The sequence below is a fragment of the Eleginops maclovinus genome, chromosome 9 (assembly GCF_036324505.1).
Source record: "Eleginops maclovinus isolate JMC-PN-2008 ecotype Puerto Natales chromosome 9, JC_Emac_rtc_rv5, whole genome shotgun sequence".
NCBI classification, from domain to species: domain Eukaryota; kingdom Metazoa; phylum Chordata; class Actinopteri; order Perciformes; family Eleginopidae; genus Eleginops; species Eleginops maclovinus.
The window spans coordinates 20,735,583-20,749,431 of record NC_086357.1 but is presented as its reverse complement, the minus strand read 5'-3'; the positions used below and the strand labels follow the sequence as shown (position 1 = coordinate 20,749,431).

At 41.8% G+C, this 13,849-nt stretch overlaps 3 protein-coding genes across 7 annotated transcripts in view; 2 read left to right on the top strand and 1 right to left on the bottom strand.

Annotated features, from left to right (window-relative positions):
* Nucleotides 1–3,462: 3,462 nt before the first annotated feature.
* Nucleotides 3,463–9,701, bottom strand: zyg11 (zyg-11 family member, cell cycle regulator). The gene is made up of 18 exons (XM_063892093.1): nt 9,228–9,701; nt 8,752–8,917; nt 8,121–8,332; nt 7,679–7,996; nt 7,346–7,459; nt 7,019–7,135; nt 6,798–6,938; nt 6,322–6,498; nt 6,033–6,097; nt 5,744–5,843; nt 5,607–5,657; nt 5,353–5,514; nt 5,137–5,184; nt 4,851–5,048; nt 4,711–4,763; nt 4,324–4,421; nt 3,974–4,174; nt 3,463–3,889 (listed from the first exon to the last, which is right to left on the bottom strand). The coding sequence occupies exons 1-17, from the start codon at nt 9,249–9,251 to the stop codon at nt 3,984–3,986; spliced, it is 2,235 nt and encodes a 744-aa protein (XP_063748163.1). The 5' UTR covers nt 9,252–9,701; the 3' UTR covers nt 3,463–3,889; nt 3,974–3,983.
* A 16-nt stretch (nt 9,702–9,717) lies between these two features.
* On the top strand, nt 9,718–11,581 carry LOC134870078 (cytochrome c oxidase assembly factor 7). The gene is made up of 3 exons (XM_063892094.1): nt 9,718–10,138; nt 10,481–10,621; nt 10,846–11,581. Exons 1-3 carry the CDS (start codon nt 10,033–10,035, stop codon nt 11,289–11,291), a joined length of 693 nt encoding a protein of 230 aa, XP_063748164.1. The 5' UTR covers nt 9,718–10,032; the 3' UTR covers nt 11,292–11,581.
* A 370-nt stretch (nt 11,582–11,951) lies between these two features.
* Nucleotides 11,952–13,849, top strand: part of ralgps2 (Ral GEF with PH domain and SH3 binding motif 2) — a 67,637-nt gene continuing 65,739 nt past the window's right edge. For all 5 annotated transcript variants that reach the window (XM_063891573.1, XM_063891576.1, XM_063891574.1 and 2 more), the window contains exon 1: nt 11,952–12,106. The gene's annotated coding sequence lies outside the window, so the exon portion shown is untranslated. The remainder of the gene's footprint in view (nt 12,107–13,849) is intronic.

Genomic DNA, 13,849 nt, shown 5'->3' with positions numbered 1-13,849 from the left:
TGGGAATGTACATTCTTTATTTCCAAACTTGAAAACGAGACTCTCAGCAGCAGCATGGCACAGTCACAGCAGACATACCACATCAGGACTTTTTGTATCTTTCATCTGAATGAAACTCTTATGAAAAATGAAACTGGCCTTCATTCAATGTGATGTTCGGAGGCCACAATCAAACACATCCGGAGTAACCGAAAATAGATTCTGTGTCATCTGTCCTTGTTAAAGATGATGCGATTAGCGAGCTCACACATCAACTGATTTACAGAAAACAATAAGGCCATAATTCACTGAGCAGATGAGGTGATGTTTGTTTTGCTGACAGATGTTTTAGAGTACCATTAGCTGCCCAATATATTATTTTTATTACCATTAACATTAATTATTTATATCAATCTTGAAACCCGTCTCTTATTTCTGCTGAAGCCAAATTCAACTCCGCCTCAGAAATGTTGTGTCAGGGGTTTGGCATAACTTTGCATAAGCAATAATTTGCAAACAGAAAAGTCGGTGTCCAATGCGATTTTAATGATCAATTTATCAGCCATTTATTTCCTAGAAGAACCGTTCAATTCTTTAGACAATTTCCATTTTTTTCAGGTTTTTATAGAACAAAGTCTGAGGTTATTTAAGGCGTAGTGTTTGTTTCCCTTCTGGGGTTTATTTTATAAAATGTACGTGCGCCTGGGATGTGCAGTCTTTAAATGTAAAGTTATTACATTCCAACTCCCAAAGATAGTTTGATAATAAGATACAAAATGGAGAAAAGCAGACGTCTCAACTTTTTCCTGCTTTTTTTCTGCCAGATTTGTATGCAATCACTTAAAATAGGAATTTTGTCTAAATGGTTGCCGATTATTTTTCTATCAATCGACACATCATTGCAGCTCTGATGGAGAGTAATGATGGGACCTTAATGAGAACAAAGAGCTTGTCTAGACAGCAGAAGGGCTAAAATGGCATTCTGGAGGAAAGTCATTTCAGAACAGAAAAACATGAAGATTAGCGATAACTCTCCCAGACTTTTCCTTATTTGTTTTCTTTGTTCTTAAACATCATTCTCAGATAAACACAGCCTGGAACATTCAGTATAATAATTTCCATGCAACCAATTCAACCTCTCCTGAACAAACGATTACCATTTCTCTCATTTTCTATTATGTACAAATTAAATACACTCTTTAAGATGCAGCTAGTTGTCCAGATGTACTGTACATACACACATGCTCGCACTGAAGTGCTGTCTGTTTTTAACACGCAATGGAAAGCACAGTCAACATATCGATATACAGTGGGGCAAAAAAGTATTTAGTCAGCCACCAATTGTGCAAGTTCTCCCATTTAAAAAGATGAGAGATGCCTGTAATTTTTATCATAGGTATACCTCAACTATGAGAGACAAAATGAGAAAAAAAATCCAGGAAATCACATTGTAGGATTTTTAATGAATTAATTGGTGAATTCCTCGGTAAAATAAGTATTTGGTCACCTACAAACAAGCAAGATTTCTGGCTCTTACAGACCTGTAACTTCTTCTTTAAGAGGCTCCTCTGTCCTCCACCCGTTACCTGTATTAATGGCACCTTTTTGAACTCGTTATCAGTATAAAAGACACCTGTCCACAACCTCAAACAGTCATACTCCAAACTCCACTATGGCCAAGACCAAAGAGCTGTCAAAGGAGACCAGAGACAAAATTGTAGACCTGCACCAGGCTGGGAAAACTGAATCTGCAATAGGTAAGCAGCTTGGTGTGAAGAAATCAACTGTGGGAGCAATTATTAGAAAATGGAAGACATACAAGACCACTGCTAATCTCCCTCGATCTGGGGCTCCACGCAAGATCTCACCCCGTGGGGTCAAAATGATCACAAGAACGGTGAGCAAAAATCCCAGAACCACACGGGGGGACCTAGTGAATGACCTGCAGAGAGCTGGGACCAAAGTAACAGAGGCTACCATCAGTAACACACTAAGCCGCCAGGGACTTAAATCCTGCAGTTCCAGACGTGTCCCCCTGCTTAAGCCAGTACATGTCCAGGCCCGTCTGACGTTTGCTAGAGGGCATTTGGATGATCCAGAAGAGGATTGGGAGAATGTCATATGGTCAGATGAAACCAAAATAGAACTTTTTGGTAAAAACTCAACTCGTCGTGTTTGGAGGAGAAAGAATGCAGAGTTGCATCCAAAGAACAGCATACCTACTGTGAAGCATGGGGGTGGAAACATCATGCTTTGGGGCTGTTTTTCTGCAAAGGGACCAAGGACGACTGATCCGTGTAAAGGAAAGAATGAATGGGGCCATGTATCGTGAGATTTTGAGTGAAAACCTCCTTCCATCAGCAAGGGCACTGAAGATGAAGCATGGCTGGGTCTTTCAGCATGACCATGATCCCAAACACACCGCCAGGTCAACGAAGGAGTGGCTTCGTAAGAAGCATTTCAAGGTCCTGGAGTGGCCTAGCCAGTCTCCAGATCTCAACCCCATAGAAAATCTTCGGAGGGAGTTGAAAGTCCGTGTTGCCCAGCGACAGCCCCAAAACATCACTGCTTTAGAGGAGATCTGCATGGAGGAATGGGCCAAAATACCAGCAACAGTGTGTGAAACCTTGTGAAGACTTACAGAAAACGTTTGACCTCTGTCATTGCCAACAAAGGGTATATAACAAAGTATTGAGATGAACTTTTGTTATTGACCAAATACTTATTTTCCACAATAATTTGAAATTTAATTCTTTAAAAATCCTACAATGTGATTTCCTGGATTTTTTTTCTCATTCTGTCTCTCATAGTTGAGGTATAGCTATGATAAAAATTACAGGCCTCTCTCATCTTTTTAAATGGGAGAACTTGCACAATTGGTGGCTGACTAAATACTTTTTTGCCCCACTGTATACAGCAGTTTCTCAAAAGAAAAGACAACAGCCTGGTCAATACACTTCCATCATGACTATACTGACCACATTAATATTGCCATTTGTGGCCAGAGAGGATACCCTCGTTAGCAAACATAACGATGGTATCATTTTGACACATGTACATTTCACCCTGGGTCTTCTGATTTACAGCACGCCTGGTTTGCAACTGGTACGTCTGATTTAGGAGCTGCCAAATGCTTAGGAAAAACATAAACTGGAGCTTCTTCAAGAGATACAATTTCTTTATAATTTAGGTTAAGTTTGGAACTTTGAACCCATTGAAAACACTTTAGGCAAGTGTCCTGTCACATTGAATCAAATGCATTAGCTGATGAAAAACTAAATAACGAAGTGAGCAACAGCAGTACTGAGGACCTGGAGGCGCTGGGTTTCAGTGAACGCAGCACTGCTATAAACAAACAACCAGGCATTCCTAAAATGAACAGTACCAGCATTCAGACAAACTCCAGCATGCTTGAGCTCACAGCAGGGCCATGCGTATATGTAATGAGCTAAAACGACCGACTCAGACAACCAGGGCCTTCAGTAATGTACAGGAGCTGGAGGGTGTTACCCTCAGCCGAGCTTTTAGGGGTTTAAACTCAAACTGTACACGAGCACTGAACGTTTTTTTGGTATTATATTCATCATGGTTCAAAATGAACAGCGAGCACAGACAGAAACCTCAGGATGAGATTTAAGCTTTACTGGCCAATAGTTTTCATAATTCTGTTTATAGTCACGAGTTTAACACACACAGAAATTGTTTTGTTTTGAGACAAATACAGAATCAACAGAAAATAAATAATGTGTGTGTGTGTGTGAAAATAATTGCCTAGCGTTTGTCCTTTAGTGTTTCCTTTCTCTGGATTCTTGATAAAGTGTGTTTGTGCTTGGGATATGCACACAGGCATACACGATTCCTCTCATGGGACCCAGCTTATATCCAGAACTTGGTCAGAGAGCCTCATTTTCTGAAAGACAAAATAAAAAGAATGATAAACCTCCACCGTTTGTATGAGTGATCTGGCGGGCGGAGGTTGGTGTGAGTGTCTTACCTTTGTGAGGTTACTGTGGTGGCGGGTGGCGACTGGTGTGCGTCTGAACAGGCTGTCCGGTGCGCGCTCTGTGGCGCTGCAGGCTCTCCAGAATGCTCTTAGCCAACAGTTGGACATCTTTGTGGGTCTGTGGGTGTGTGTGCACGAGCTCCAGCTGCTGCAGGCCGCCCTCCTCCAACAACATGCTGCAGTAGCGAGCGGCTGCAGACACACGGGGTGAAAATATAATGAAATCCTTAAGCTATGCGGGGAATAGGTTACTGCCTGAACAGTTGTCACTATTTTATTTGTGAATGAACTAATGTATTAGACCAGAAGAACAATAGGATCTGTTTTTGTGTCTGTCTTACCATTCTTGCTGCAGACATGCTGCATGGCCCAGGCCGCCCACAGCTGGACCCCGGGGGTGTGAAAGCACTCCAGAAGGGGAAAGAAGGGGTTAAATGACCTAAGGAAAGGAAAACAATGAGAATATATTTAGTACTTGCTCTATATAGCATGATTATGTTTAGGCTATAGATTGTTTAAGAAAACTATGTTTTCAGACAACAATTAAAAAGTATAACGCTCTAAATGAAGAAGTAAAAACAGACTGGATGAAACCTTCTCCTTTCAGCCATACTTTTAAATGGATGTATTAGTATTGTATGAAATATAAACTTGAGCAGGCTGTATATAAGTTATACATTTCTAGTTCTTTTTAAATTTATTATGACTGTAGAGAAGCTGCATCTCACCTGTAAGCCACCATTTCACACTCAGGCGCGGGCCACTTCATGATGACATTATGCTGGAGAGACACGAAAATGCAAAAGAGTCAAACAAACGATTCAAAATAACTGCAGTATTTATTTAGAGTAGTTTTGCTGATTCCTACCAGCTGCTCCAGCAGAGAAGACCGGAGCTCGGGACTGAGCGTCCAGGTTTCCTTTCCTCGTGATGTCAGATGTGCGAGGATGCCCGCGGCGAAGTAGCTGACCTCCACCTCAGAGCTGTGCAGCAGTTTGCTGATGTGGTCCAAGAAGCTCTGCACCATCAGCTCAACGTGCAGCTCCCCCACCTCGGCTATGTTGTTCTACACAACAAATGGGGAAAAGCAATAATGATGTTATAACATTGTTAATTAATTAAGCCTTCAAGGGTCATAAAAACAGTACACTCACCAGCAGGCCGAGAACCTTCTGCTGAATAGAGGACTCATTGGGGAAGGACTGCAGAGGGAGGGGGTGAGAGGGAGGTAGGGGAACAAAACAACAGTGAGTCGATTCCCCCGAAGGCATATAGGCTGCTACACAACAACATGTGATTAATTAGCATGATAATCTGCTCTCAGTCTCTCTTAAGGTACTGGATTTTTACATGTTGATATTTCTATGTACCTCTAAAACTTTAATGAACAGGTCCAGGCCCTGGTTCTCAATAAAATGGCGGCAGGTTGTTGGTGATTCATCCGTGAGGTTCCAGAGAGCGCTCAGTGTGAATTTGAGGGTGGCATCCACCACGGCCTGAGTTGCCTTCTGACGCACAATGTGGAGCAGTTGCTGCAGGGCAGGATGGGAGCATTATTAGCAACGAAATGTGAATATTTAAGTAAATGAGTAAAGGCGGAAGAGAACAGAGCAGAAAACCTTACCTTCACTATGAACAGCTCTGCTCCCAGCTGGGCTGTCTGCTCTGTGGACAACTAGGAAAAGCAAACGTCAAGGAGTTTAATAATAACTCTATAATTGTGTATTCAATTAATTAATAACAGCACAACACAACATATACCTTAGCAGCCAGTATGGAAATGATAGCCACAGCCATCCTCTGCATGTTCTGGTCCTCATGGTTGCAGAGCCACTGCATCACAAGCTTGGCAGCTTCAAACCTTGCAAAGAACAAGAGGAAGATATCTTATTAACATAAGATATGTTTTATTTCATTACAAGTTTAAGATATTACTTATTGCTTAACTGACACACATTTGCTGTTTATTGAATACATGTATTATTTATAGTACATGATAACTGTATGTTAAAATGAAATGAAATGTTAAAGTAAGAGGAGTTTTTCTCACCTGTTGAATGGAACCTCCTGCAAAATGCGGTCACTGCACAGAGACAGCAGGCAATTCTTCTGGAGCTGAAGATAGAGAAACCAAAACAGACATCAGACCCAAAACCTGAACAAGTTGAAAGATATTGGGTAAGAATGAAGGCCGATACAGTTGTATATAGATTTAGATCTTGGTGTTTTGTCCAACGTTGATGGGAACTGGTGACATGTCGCACAAACATATCTCATGGCGAGAATGTCCTGTCTTTGTGAACCGAATCAGGTTCAACAAACTGCAGGCATAAAGCTACCTGTTGGTGGTTGGGGAACGTCCTCATGGCCTCCAGCAGAAGCTGAGTGACGATGCTCAGCAGTCGCACCGGCATTCCTGCTGCCAGATCCTGCTTCGTCAGGTTGAACACACAGGCACTGGCTGCCAGCTGGACATTCAGAGTGGCAGGGTGATTCTTCATCCCCAAAACCACCAGCTAGAGAAAAACAAGAGAATATGAAGTTTAGTGATGAGGAAAATGATAATGGGGTGTAAGGCTTAGACCTTATACTCTCTACGCGGAAACTCATCACATACAAATTATTTGGTTTAGATTTGACATTGTATCTTAAGGACGACAAAAAATATACTGTGGTAATGCACTGTCTTACAGAAAAGGCAAGAGATAGAATGACCCCTTGGGGTTGTATGCCTCGTACCATGTTTTAGTTTACAAGTCTGTTCAAAATCTGCAACATTTCCCTTTAATTACGAAGTACAATAATGTGCGTTCACCTTAAGGATGTCAGGCCTGGGTTTCTCCATCACATGGGTCAGGCTGAACAGATGAAACAGAGCTTCTCTCACAAAACCTTCCCTCTCACTGTAGCGCCGCAGGGCCTCACAGATCTGGGTCTCGTAGGCTTCTCCTGTTACCTGTTTCCACACAAAAGTTTACTTTAGCAAACCAGATTTTTTGCCCAATGGTTTCAAAAATATTTCACACTGTACTCTACCTTAAGATTTCCATCTCCAGAGAGGAACTCAGAAAATCCAGCATCTGTGGCCAGAAGTCCCACAAAGGTCATCCCTGGTCTCTCCTCAATAAATGCCTTGACAGCTGCATCGGTCACCTGCAAGTTAACATTTGTTAAGAAATGACCACCATTCTCTACAATCTAAATGAGATACTCATAGATAAATACACACACACACACACACACACACACACACACACACACACACACACACACACACACACACACACACACACACACACACACACACACACACACACACACACACACACACACACACACACACACACACACACACACACACACCTGTTTCCTCCCTGACACATCCAGGGAAACAAGAGCAGGCAGGATCCCTGGCTGTCCAAGCAGTTGTCGAGCCACATCAGAGGTGAACTGCTTATCATCACTGATGTCCAGGTGCTGCACAAACACAAACAATAGTGTTGCCATTGCGATTCATCCGGATTATCATCAAAATATGATTAAAAATCATATATGCATTACGGTCTCCCTGCATAAATGAAGGCTAATTAATATTTCAAAAAATAGCCAAATTGTTAAGAGTCTGACAAAACAATAATTCATAAACAGGTTTAAATGTAGACACGGTGCAAAATTCAGCTTCCTCCTTCCACTAACCTGCAATACATTCAACTGGCCGATGACTCCCAGCATCTGAGCAGTGCTCATCTCCAGCCTCTTCAGCTGGTGCAGTGTCAGTGAGCGCAGCCGCTCCTTCAGGCCCAGCAGAGGGGTCAGGTTGGTCACTGATGTGTTGGAGAGATCGAGGCTCTCCAGCCGAGGCAGGGAACACACGTCCACAAGCCCAGAGTCATAGAAGTCTACATTGGCAAGAGAAAGGGAGCGGAGGGCTGGGAGGGAGCTGAAGCGGTACCGACTGGGTTCCTCCAGAGACGACATGGTAAGACCTGTTAGGACAAGTCGCTGGAGGGACTCCTGCAGGATGATTGAGAGGGGGAAAGCAAAACCGTAAGGGAACATTATTTTAATAAGAAGGAAGTAAAGGCTGGTTTGACAACATGTCTTTTTTTTCTCACAAGTTGATATTTTCTCACTTTACCTGACAGAATTTGTTGGTGGCCAGTCCTTGAAGAATATCAGGAATAGTGAGGTCTGCATTAACCCTGGCAGCATCCAGCTCCAGCAGTCTGTGAGGGCAGAGGGCTTTCTGAAAAGCCTCAGCAGAGATACGCGCTGTACGGATGCAGGCTCGTCTCAGCCGCAGGTATTCACAGTTACGAAATACCCCCGCTGTGCTGTCATTCAACAGACCTGTAGTGGAAAGAACTCAGGTTAAGTTTAATCTTTGGTTTGAAGACCACAGTGATTAGGCTGAGGTGACAACATAACAAAAGGTTTTTACATTTTTGTGTTATTAAGAGTGTGAAAATAAGATATGAATATTTACTGTAGTGGTTTGGTTGGTTTAGAATTTACCAACTCTATTTGTTTGTTTAGAGGGGAGTGTCTCTATGAGTCTTTTCCTATTTACATGACACAGTAAGAATACATTTCAAATGGTTTTATGTTCTAAGCAATGCTGTTTAGGTCATTAGGTCAAATGTTGGATCTATGTTTTACTAGGGGCAACACAAGGTTAGCACTGATATGTCACTTTGAATTCTTATATCATGAGACACACAAGTCTTGGGAACATATTGATGAACCCCCCTTAAAATGTCCAGGTTTACCTTCAGTGGCCATCTTGGCCAGCAGCTGGTCGGCTAGCTCCTGAGGGAAGAGGACAGCCTCTCTGAAGCACAGGGAGCCATCAGGGCGCTTCACACAGAAACATTCCAGGTTTTGGCTTACATGAGTCAGGCACAGATCTGTCAGAGCCGGCGGGGAAGCCTCATCCTGAAACATGAAGGGGCTTGTTGATGCAGACGCATTGAAATAAAATCAAAATAGCACTTTTCAAACAAAAAGGTAACTCAAAGTGCTTTACAATCCAAACAATGATAATACAACAAAAAATCATCTCCTCCTTCCCAGGTATAACCAGAGTAACACATAGCTTTGTGACTAGAACGAAGACTTAATACCAATGCAAAGAAGATCGAAGAGTGAAGAAAAGTCAGGAACAAAATAATTAAATGTAATTAATGATATCAAATGTGTAGTAGTAGTGACTGTACAATAAAACCGAAAGCTCAACAGGACCTACCGTGTTCAGGAAACTATAGGCCATGGCTTTAAAAACTCTAATATATTAGCTTATAAGACCGACTGGTGTCTTTCCACGACGGGAAAAATAAAGTAGTGCAATCAAACTGCAGCGCTTTTATCCGTCTTAGTTTTTAGTGTTTGACTGCATGAGAGCCTGAAGATATCCTAACACTGTTGACAAAATACAACCGTAACTATGGAAAGAGAGCCCAGACGATCGTTAGCGGAGAACCAGCTAGCTAGCTAACTTGTTGTCGCCTCCTTTTTGGAAAATCGCTCTCCGTACAAAGATGTCGAAAGCTGTCTGCAGTGACGGAATTCATGTTAAAAAATTGACTTTCCACTGTTGCGGCTGAAGCTCTAAATTAAAGACTCAAAATGGCAATATGGTTTTGACAGCCGGTAGTTAGGTCTATTTTTGACTAGAAGATCGGTAAACAAAAGGTCAGTGCTCTGGAAGTACATTAGCGAAGGGGCAGGACTACGGAAGCCCGTTGGGTTTCAGCGTTATTATAGAACCAGGAAGAGATCACCCGGAGATCGAGAGACACGCATGGTCATGTTTTTCTGTTGTTTTCAATAGAAAACAGTACAAATTATTCCAGCACAATTTCATAAGGATATTGTGGTTAACTGTAATCAACTCTATTGCAGTTTTTGTTTTTTAAGTATACGCTTGTGTAACACAGCTCAGTAACTCATTCATCAAGGTCACTAGTAACAGCGGCGTGGATGTAGTGGGAGATAAACCCTAATCAGCCAATGCGATTATAGTAAGGTTTAAAACAAACGTGTGCGAAAATATGGCTGGACTTATAAACTTTGAAGATGAGAATGAGGTGAAGGAGTTTTTGGACAATTTGGGAGTGGAGTACAGCTTTCAATGCTATAAAGAAAAGGATCCTGAAGGTAAAATTGTCTTGCGCCATTTAGATTAATGGTGCTGTTTGTGTCAGTCATATAGGTATTAAGTCTTGGCTAAAAGAGAAACAACATCTTTTCAACGACTAAAACCTCTGTAGACATCTGTATTAAGTTATTTTTGTGTTTGGTATTTCTTGGTGTATGTTCTGGATTGATTTGCGGATGTTTTCTTTTCTTGTTTTCGTATTACATTTGGTAAAAAATCCACTAGGGCAGGTGTTATAATAAACAAAGACACTGGACACCAGCTAGAGATTGAAATGTAATGTTTGATATGTTTAAGTGATGTTAGACTCATCATTAATCTTTTTTCCATGTTCTTTGAAGGGTGCCAAAGGCTTGCAGACTACATGGAAGGTGTGAAGAAAAACTATGAATCTACAGCACAGGTGCTCAAACTAAACTGTGAAACAAATGGACACCCGGAAAGCTGCTATAAACTAGGGGCTTACCATGTCACAGGCAAAGGTAAAGCAGCAATGTGGCTAATTGTTACCTTATTTGACCCTGTTTGATGTTCGTGGTGTGTAACACACTTTTTATGTATGGGACTATTACTATGGCATTAAGTATTCAATAAATGAACTATGAAGCTTTAATTGAAGTTGCTTTTGCTTGCATTACTTATAATTGAGTCATTTAAAAGTATGTCTTCTTTTATTAAAGAGAGGGATTTGTATTTTACCCTACAGGTGGAGTGACCAAGTGTCTGAAGACAGCCTACTCCTGCTTTTTGCGCTCTTGCAATGCCAATGGAAAGAGGTCTATAGATGCTTGCCATAACGTTGGTCTGTTAGCCCATGATGGACGAGTCAGTGAAGAAGGACCCGACCTTACTGTAGCTCGGCAGTACTACGAGAAGGCCTGCACTGGCGGCTATGCTGCTTCCTGCTTCAACCTCAGTGCTATGTTCATTGAGGGCAATACCAAAGGATTTCCAACAGATATGAAGCAAGCTTTGAATTACTCTAACAGAGCTTGTGAGCTGGGACATGTGTGGGGTTGCGCCAATGCAAGTCGTATGTACAAACTTGGGCATGGGACTGAGAAGGATGACAAGAAAGCAGAGGAGCTTAAGAATCGAGCAAAGGATCTGCATGGTGCAGAGAAGGAAAGGCAACTCAAGTTTGGGGAATGATTATGACACTTTATATTTATCTTTGTTTTGTTTTGACTATATCTGTGGTTTTCAGTCAGGTTGATTATTTTAGAGAAGTAGGTGTGCAAAACATGCTTAAAGACAGGACATAATATGTTGTTTTAAAAAAGATGAATGTGTTTGCATCATTTACAGAGTGTAGAAAGTAACAACCAGAGGGAGTATTTACCTGACTTTTAGAAATGGTAGTTTTTCAGCCAAATGTAAAAGTTGTGTAAATGATTAAGCAATAAAATAAACTGGATTTATACACCATAGTTGATTATTTATATTGATTTAGAGAATAGAGAATATGAAAACAGGGAAACCTTCTTTTTGATTATAAATTAGTAACCGGAGGGATGGTTTCACTATCACTGGTAGGCACACCGGCGGTCAGACCACAAGAGGGAGTCAAAATCCAAGACATGAACTTTGCGCCCTTTTTTGAAATCTCAAAGGGCGCTTTATCCTAAAGACCCTACAATAGGCACCGGGTATGCTACTACCATCTGTCAACATTTGAACCAACACCAAATCATAAACCTGTAGAGAATGCAGACGCTGACATAAGTGTGTGTCTCTGTAAAGAACTTTAACTAAGCCGATGTGTGTTGATGATGGGCGGACTGCTCAGCTAGCTCCGCCCGTTACCATCTCCTCAGCCCTCATTCAAAACAGAACACAGCTGTTGCGAGGCGCAGCGTCGTGTCCTGGTCGTTAGGCTAAAATCTGTTAGCTGCTGTCTGCTGCTCTGCGTTTCTGATGTACCCACTGGAATACCGGAAGAACAAGAAACAAAAGGACGTACTACGGTGAGTTATAGAACAGTAAGAGTGAAAGTTTTGTATAGACATCATTTAGAAAATCCCCCCAACCGTCGAGGTGGTTAGCTAACGTAACGTTAAGCCCCACCAACGGTTTGGATGTGTTTGTTTTTATATGCAGGATGCTCCGTTATCAAAGTACATCCATTAAGAGGCGGGGACAAGGAGATGCGAGAGAAAATATAAAAGGTTTTTTGTAATGCTGACTTTCTGTTGCAGGGTGCAGAGGTTTATTTTAGCCACCTATTTATTTTTTTCTTGTCCACCCACGTGAAGGCACCGTCGCCCCACCACACTCCGAGAGGCAGCAGCCAAGGAGTTTGATATAATGCTAATAATAAATCATGCGCTCCCCTACCACGCTAAGTCAGCTAACGAATCAAGCTAGCCGGAATTAAAGCATGCTAATGTTGAAACATCTGAGAAAACAGTGATGAGAGTCAGTGAGTTCGCAATATGTGATTTCCCCCCCTGTGCAGTCTTACTTTGTTTACTTAAGTCGCTGCACAGTTCGTTTTATTGTAGGGGAGACGAGGGGGCTTTATCTTCTGTTTGTGCTGTTAGCCGAACAACCATACCTACTGCAGAAGCTCTGCTCTGGATAGCTCATTGGCGGTGAACCCCTGCACAGTTCCCCTCCGGGGAGTGCTTTGGGTGTGGCGTGGGTTCACCCACGAACAATGCTGTGCTCGGCCACAGCCTATCTTGTTTTAGCAAAAGCGTGTGTCGGTTTAAGAATGAGCACTTAGGATCCGTCGTGAGGGTATTATGACTAAGGTAACTGAATGGCCAACAGTTCCTTACTTCGACTCCGTGATAATAGAATTAAATTAATAAAGCTGTGGGACCATAAGCTAGATAGGTTCCTCCAAAGTTCAGCTGGTGGGTGTTTTTCTCAAGTAAAGCACCTGTATGTATTCTCAAAAACCATCAGCATCAGCAAGCTGTCTTACATTTGTCTGATTACTGCTATCCTGTATTAATGTAATCAAATGTGTTGATACAAATTATCAGGATGGATGAGTGAACATTTATCAACCTCATGTATATCAGCTGAGATGAAAGCATGTTGCCCATTAATGTCATGAATCTGTGACTATGGTGGTTTTATAGCAGTGGTCAGTGTAGGTTATTCTGTCTGTATTGCTTAAACTTTGTTACTTGTCTGTCTTGTTCTCCTCAATGTGTGCAATCATGAATATCCACAGATATGTTCATGTGCTGGGAGCAAACACACACTTGAGTGGACAAGCTGTATTAACTGTCAAGCTGAATGATTATTAATCTGAATTCACATCTTTTTGACTATTCGGATGCCTTTTTTTCTTTAACAAAGCCTCCCTCTTCTCAAACTCCCCATCTAACACACTCTTTGTTAATGTCCTGTGTGACGTTTGTGTTGCTTGCCCTGCGCTTCCCATTTTAAAGGACTCCAAGGAATGTTCCATATCGATATTTAGTATGGTTGTGTGGAGCTGCTGTTCTCAACACTTAACATATGACCCAGAGGTTACTGGTTCAGACTCATGACTGGCATGCCTTTACAGTGCTGTGGCCTGGTGCCCCGAAGACCGAAACAATCTAATTGGGTGTCAGCAGTTTTTTACAACACTAATATAGATGCAGAATCTATTAATTCTATAAATTCATAATTGCTGTCACGCTAGTTTTAAAAGCATTGTTTGATTGAATGGTGAGATAAAACTTGTTTAGACCTAACGGGGGGGATGA

Bases quoted from the DNA above. Each gene is read 5' to 3' on its own strand.
- zyg11 (XM_063892093.1), bottom strand. From the start codon at position 9,251: ATGGCCTATAGTTTCCTGAACACG. The intron at 7,136-7,345 runs GTGTGTGTGTGT...GTTAACTTGCAG, and splicing joins ATGTGTCAGGGAGGAAACAG to GTGACCGATGCAGCTGTCAA. The intron at 5,658-5,743 runs GTATATGTTGTG...TGCTTTTCCTAG, and splicing joins TTTCCATACTGGCTGCTAAG to TTGTCCACAGAGCAGACAGC.
- LOC134870078 (XM_063892094.1), top strand. From the start codon at position 10,033: ATGGCTGGACTTATAAACTTTGAAGATGAGAATGAGGTGAAGGAGTTT. The intron at 10,139-10,480 runs GTAAAATTGTCT...TGTTCTTTGAAG, and splicing joins TAAAGAAAAGGATCCTGAAG to GGTGCCAAAGGCTTGCAGAC. The intron at 10,622-10,845 runs GTAAAGCAGCAA...TTTACCCTACAG, and splicing joins TTACCATGTCACAGGCAAAG to GTGGAGTGACCAAGTGTCTG.